We start from the raw sequence: 6,637 nt of genomic DNA, 5'->3' as shown, positions 1-6,637 counted from the left end.
TATGTGTGTATTTCAATGTACTATGAGTGAACGCTGAACTTTAAAGTTGTAAAGTATGGTTTTCCTTTAAATGGAAGGGTATTTCTGATGTCATTAAATGTTTAATATGGGTAGTATTTAAACTGACTGTATTGGGTAGATATTTGTTTTTTGAACAAAAGCGCTAATTAAGCATTTGTGTGGATTTTGTGTTTTGTTTTTCGCTTTCAGCCATACCGTTTTCTGCAATTTTAGCATTACAAAAGCTAGTAACATTTAGCTAGCTCCAATGAGGCAGAAAGAAAAAAGCAATGACTATGGCACAGGGCAAAGTCTGATTAGTACCTTAGGCACTTGACAGAGATGACAGGGTGGGAGTGATGATCTTGGCAGGGGTGGCTGGGCTGTACAGGATATACACAGTCACAAACCCCTGCAGATCAAGTATTATTGTGGTGTGGTTCCTAGTGATGGACTTTCAGCTTACCACACCACCAAGAGGTAACCTTTCTTAAGGAGTGTACAGGAGTGTGCACAAGCAGAGAGAAGGGACTGTTCACCTAAATGACACAGACAACACACTCTCCCAAAATGGGGGGGGGGCAGACTAATTGCTCTCACTGCTGAGTCATTGGCAAGGGCACAAAAAAACTTCACTTGCTACACAATGACCCTACTAGATGACTTTCACCCATGTACTACACTGGAGTATTTCCCCAATATGGGGAAGGAATGGATATAACATGACTGGGGTAGGTTTGACAGTCTACAAGCATGAGGGCAAAAAAGCAAATTTGAGGTTCAGTTAATCCTGCATAAAGATAAATGGCAAGTTAAGGATATTGTGGCATAAGGAGATAAATGAATAGCAAGGCCAAAGAGACCAGCAAATTACTGCGTATAACACAAGTAGAATGATTTTTAATGTCCGCTTACTTCGTATGAACTGTACAGTCAGACAAGCATCTAAACAAAACTATTCTGATTCTTTTTTTCTTTACTACTTCCTTTTGAAATGGATAATCAGGAAAACATATATACCTTTCCTGTAGTCATGAGACTTGAAGATGCCAGAAAGTCCTCCAATTCGAACACCACGAAACTTTACTATTCCAGCATACCCTGAAATATAAATAATGCAACTTATTCATTCAAGGCTAAAAAATAAAAGTAATTAATTATTTACCTTACCAGTCTGCAGACAGGATAAGAAAAATGATACAGAAAACCTTTACCATCACATAACCAACAAATAAATTAATGCCTGAAAACACAACATAAATACATTCATAATGAACCACTGGCACAGAGGCACAACATCTGTCTATGCTGAAGGAAAGATCTGTGTAAGGAGACAAGGAGCCCCCCCCCCCCCTTCTCTCCTCTACCATTCTTCCTAACTGCCCTTAGGTTCACAGAATGCTCCAGTCGCACCAAGCTAGGAAGAAGGCTATACACAAACAAGGGGAAGCAGCATCAGCTGGGAGAAAAATGGGATATTAAACCAGAGAAAACAAAGTGAGTGAGAAGTGAATGAGGCCACTGCAGTAACAGGCTTAACCAAATGGTGTGGGGCTGTGCTACAATGGACAGAATTCCAAATGCTGTCCTAATCGATCAGACAAGATCAGGAATATTCAGGTTAAGAAATTGTAAGTCGACAGTTATCACAACACAGTATGATTTACAGTCAAGGAGAAACTAAAAACTTCATGAACAAAAAATATGTAGTATTAGATTTTTAGGAAAGCGAGGTTAAAGCTGGGGATCTAAATTAAAAAAAAGGAACTATTCCAATGGGAAGACAGGAGTGGAGTACTTGGGTCTACAGAAAGGGTTTGAAGAGAAAAAGAGGAAAAGGCCAATGTAGCTACATCAGAATGTGAGGCCAGCAACTGGAGCAAAAGATAAGGACATACATGAGAGGGCAGAGAGAAAAACAAAGCACAGTACAAGGGGACAACCTGAAGGCAAACAAAAGAGGAGAAGGGAGGGGAGAACAAAACAGAGTGGGAAAAGCAATGGACAGACAAGGACAGAGAGAAAACTGGCTGTCGTAAGGCAGACTAAGGCACAGGAATCAGATGGGCTGCCTCTCAAGATCAGATGCAGTGTGTCTGAAGAATACGGGAACCAAATTTTTAACAGAACAATCAATGACCAAGTAAGAAGCTCCTAGACAAAGGCTGTGCGGTCCTGTGGGGGGTGAATCATGTGCCTGAAACCTCTTACATTTCTTAAAAAAAAAAAAAAAAAAAAAAAAAAAAGCAAGTTTAAACAAGAAACATATTTATTAAATCATGCATGACATTGGCAATCATACATTTATATAAATGAAAACAAACCACATTGACAATTTTGGTTGCAAGCATTAGATAAACACTTTTAATCCATGCAGTCAGTGTCAGTCAAACGTTACATAGCTTATTCAAATCCTGCCTTTTTGTCGTAAATGTCGTTCCTCCTCTGCATATATTGTTCCCACAATTTCCATTTTTTCTTAAGTAATTTGCTCTTGCCCTTTTCTAAAGATCCCAATTTGAGTTGTTTTACCTCTGTTACTATATTCACTACTTCTAATAAAGTTGGTTTAGACTTTGATTTCCATTTTCTAGTAACTGCTTTTTTTGGCAGCCACAATAATTACACTCAGCAAGGCATTATTAGATCTAGGCAGTTAAGATTCTGTATCAGAGCTCAACAAAAAATCATTTCCTTAGTTATTTGCTCACCCAGTATCTTAGACAGAGCAGTCTGCAGGGAATCTTTAAAGTCTGCCAACTCATTACACTCCCAGAACATATGTTCCCAATTAACTCTTTCTTCCCCATCACACCTCCAACATATGCTGTCAAACTGAAGAAAAATTCTTTGTGGAGTCCACTTGGAGTATAAAAATATCTAGTAAACATTTCCAAGCAAAGATCCTAAATCTTCTAGACTTTGTTGCATATTTGGGAGGCATACATTTATTCCTCCACTGTTTCTTTGTGAATTGCTTATCCAATCTTTCTTTCCAATCCATTCTAACCTCCTCTGATTGATTTGTGCAGTTATGTATGTTCGATTCTACTAAAAACTCTACTAGTGCTGGCCTTTTACTTATGATCCCCCTATTTCTTTCTCTTTGCCTATACTCTGATATCAATCCTAGACAGGGAAGGCAATTTCCAGCTTGCAGTCCAAATAAATTTGTGACTTCTTCCCATTTTATTACTCTTCCCTCTCTATTTGCTCTCAATACCTCTGTTCTTTTTTGTCAGTTTTGTCCAGTAGATTCCGGTCTCCTCTTGCCTATTTTCTGTATCCCTAACTGCAGTCATCCCCATTGGCAAAATCTCCTTTCTCCATTCCTGTGTTGGCTTAGTTCTTAGAGTACTTTCAGCTACTTTATGAATATAATATTCTGCATGGTTGTTATTCTCCTTAATTACATGTATCCACAATTCCAGTCTTTCCTTGTTTCTTGAGCTCCCCAACCTTTTCATCATCAACCCTTTCCACTATGAATTACAGGTTTCTGCTTCTGCTATGTACAGGACCCTTAATTGTGTAGCTCTGAAATACCCCTTCAAAGCAGGTAATCCCAAACCACCTTGTTCAATTGGAAGAATCAGCTTATCCCACTTGACTCCCGCCCATCTCCCTTCCAAGATAAAATCCTTCAGCTCTTTATTTCTAACCACAACTTATCCCCTGGTTAATAAAAATATGCCTGACCTGTGTATAAAATTAAAGCAAGTAAACATTTTAACTGTTTGTATCTTGCCATCTATATCCATATAACAGAGTTTCCAATTTCTCAGCTTTTGTTTAGTCTCTTCCCACATATCCTAAGCTGCCACACCAGAACCCTTTTTAATCCATACTTCTAAATACTTAATTTTATCATGTTCCCATAAAAATGGATATTGCTGAACCAATTCGAGTGTGGGTATGTAAAGATTAGTTGTGTAATATCTTACCATAACATTAGATGTCCTTCTCTTCTCCATTGCAGTTTTCTTTACATGAGGGAGATTGCCTGCCAAGCAACCCGAAGTCGGCCAGTATACACAAGTATTTAGTGCCCAAGGTGTGTCACAAGCAGGCTGCTACTGGACCGTAGGCCATAAACATGACATATGCATGCACCATCCTCAGAACTCTGTGCCCCAGGGAGACTGCTTAAGAAATAGGTATGTAGGCTAGGTACATCCAAGAAAGAACAAATGCAGGGGGGTGGGAGGGACAGAATACTGCAACAGATAAGAGAAGGACATCTAACGTTACAGCAAGACTTTACACAACTAATTATGTCCTTCTATTCTGCTGTTGCAGTACTCTTTACATGACTGAGAATGCAAAAGCTCATGAGGAGAAGAAGTGAAAGGAGGTAGTAGCAGAGGAGCTTTCGAAGAAGCTGTGGAGAATGGCCATAAAGAACCTTCCCCTGGATATGGAGATGTTGTCCAATTTGTAATGCTTGGTGAAAGTATGGACTGATGACCAAGCAGCTGCCTCCAGAACAGAATTGGTATCCAACCCTTTGAAGAAGGCACCAGATGAAGCAGTGGCTCTGACAGTGTGCTCTAACTGAAAAACTGAGGGTCTTTCCATGGAATTCATATCAGAAGGAGATGGCCTTACAGATCCAGTTGGAAATAGTTTGTTTAGAGACAGGAAGCCCTAGGGCTCCAGGGTGAAAGGAAAACAACTGGTCTGATTTCCTAATATTCTTGGTTTTGTCAAGATAAAACCTAAGCTGTCCGTGTACATTCAGAGTGTGCATAGCTCTTTCTGCAGAGCTTTGGGGTGAAGGGAAAAAGGCAGGAAGGTGATTAGGTTGGTTGACTGATAATTCATTTACCACCTTAGGCTTAAAGGAGAGGGTGGTGAGGAGAGATAACCTGTCCTTGTGGAAGATCAAGAAAGGTGGGGAGGCCATAAGGGCCTGGAGTTCAGAAACCCTTCCTGCAGAAGTGATTACCAGTAGAAAGAACAATATTTTAGAGAGACAGAAATTGCTGGCTCAAAAGGGGCCAGGGCAGTTTTTCCAAGACAAAGTTAAGATACCAGGGGAGTGGATCTAGTTTCCTGGGAGGTGTCGTGAACGATTCCTTTCAGGAATCATTTGGCCTTGAACTTGGAAGCCAAGGGAAGTGAGAGAGGCAGACAGACAGAGATAGCGGACATGTGCACCTTCGCTGAAGAATACGTTAGGGCAGCAACCAGCAACTCACACAGGTATGAAAAAACTATGGGGATTCTCACACATAACCTGGACCCACTAACAGTGAGACACCAGATTGAAAATCCTTTCCATTTAGATAAAGATTTTCTAGCATTGGATTTGCGTCTTGCAGTACCCTGAGCATGTCATCTGAAAAAAGGTATCTGAAAGGAATCGAGGACCTAGCACTCACAGCGTCATCTGCAGAGTTGACAGGGGAGGGTGGATGAGGGTTCCCCCTTGTATTGTGCGAGTAGGTCCACACTGTGGGGTAAATTCTGGTGATTGCCCTTGGCTAAGTGCAGGAGTAAGGGGAACTAATGCGGTCTTGTTCAAAAGGGGGTTCATCATCAAGAACCCGCTCAATGCATCTGCCAATACATTCAAGCTTGAGGGAATGTACACTGTCTGAAGGTGTGTCTGCAATTTGACTGCCAGCTCCCACACTTAATCTGCACAGGAGGTAAGACCAACCACAAAAAAATAAAAAACACTGAAAGTAATAATAGCAAAAACAACAAAACGAAACCAGAATCCCACAAAAATTGGCTTTAATACACACTCTGACGTCTCGGCTAGAAGGCAGTTTAGAGTGTGTATTAAAGCCAATTTTTGTGGGTTTCTGGTTTTGTTTTTGCACAGGAGGTAAGACCTGCCCCCCCCCCCCCCATTTATTCACATACCAAAACACTGTCATGTTGCCTGTAAAATTTTTTAAGCCTTGAAATGAGGAGCGATTGAAAGGCCTAGAGTGCCAGCAGCAGTGCTCTCATTTCTTTTATGCTGATGTGATCTTTTCTTTGAGGGGGTGACCAGGTGCCTTGTGCTTTCATGGAGTCGAAGGCTTCTCCCCAGCCTGTGTCTGATGAGTCTGTGTACATCTCTTGTACTGGTGAAGGAGGTTGAAGTTGGAGGCCTGGGTTGGCAGAGAGTTGTTGAATCAACCAGGTTATTTCCCTCTTCAGGCAGGGAAGAAGGGGAATTCGGAACTCCAGAGGATGTGCATGTCATGTCCACACCGATTTCAGGAACCACTGCAATTTCCTCACATGCATTTTTACCAGACAGAGCACAGGGATGGTGGATGCCATGAAGCCCAGAGTCCTCAGAAAGGTTCTGACTGAAATGTGAGAGAGAGAGACATGAGGCTTTGAAAGAAAGTACCAAGCTCCTGGGCCTTCTGAATGGGAAGAGAAACCTTCATGAGGTCCTGTTTGGATCCTGCATCCCAGGAAAAAGTGGTCATGTGATGGGGAGAGAAGGGATAATTGGTAATTTATAGTGAAGCCCAGGAAAAGAAGGATGGAAATTGCTTGGAAAAGATCTTCCAGGTATGCAAAAAAGTACAGTTTTGTACCTACCATAAATGTAGATGTTAGAGTGTAAACACTGCTGCAGTCATTACACTTGGGTTATCCTGCCGTCTGTCGGCCTGAGTTCCAAAGT

General features: G+C 41.3%; 1 protein-coding gene across 1 annotated transcript in view; it reads right to left on the bottom strand.

The window, feature by feature from the left end:
• The window catches only part of DBR1 (debranching RNA lariats 1), a 585,557-nt gene that overhangs the window by 336,586 nt on the left and 242,334 nt on the right, over positions 1–6,637 (bottom strand). Inside the window, exon 7 of the mRNA XM_044060681.1 lies at positions 1,021–1,101. Coding sequence (XP_043916616.1) covers positions 1,021–1,101 — 81 coding nt within the window. The remainder of the gene's footprint in view (positions 1–1,020; positions 1,102–6,637) is intronic.

This window comes from Protopterus annectens, chromosome 2.part0, assembly GCF_019279795.1.
Source record: "Protopterus annectens isolate FY-2018-M chromosome 2.part0, PAN1.0, whole genome shotgun sequence".
NCBI classification, from domain to species: domain Eukaryota; kingdom Metazoa; phylum Chordata; order Ceratodontiformes; family Protopteridae; genus Protopterus; species Protopterus annectens.
This window is presented reverse-complemented; position numbering and strand designations above follow the sequence as displayed.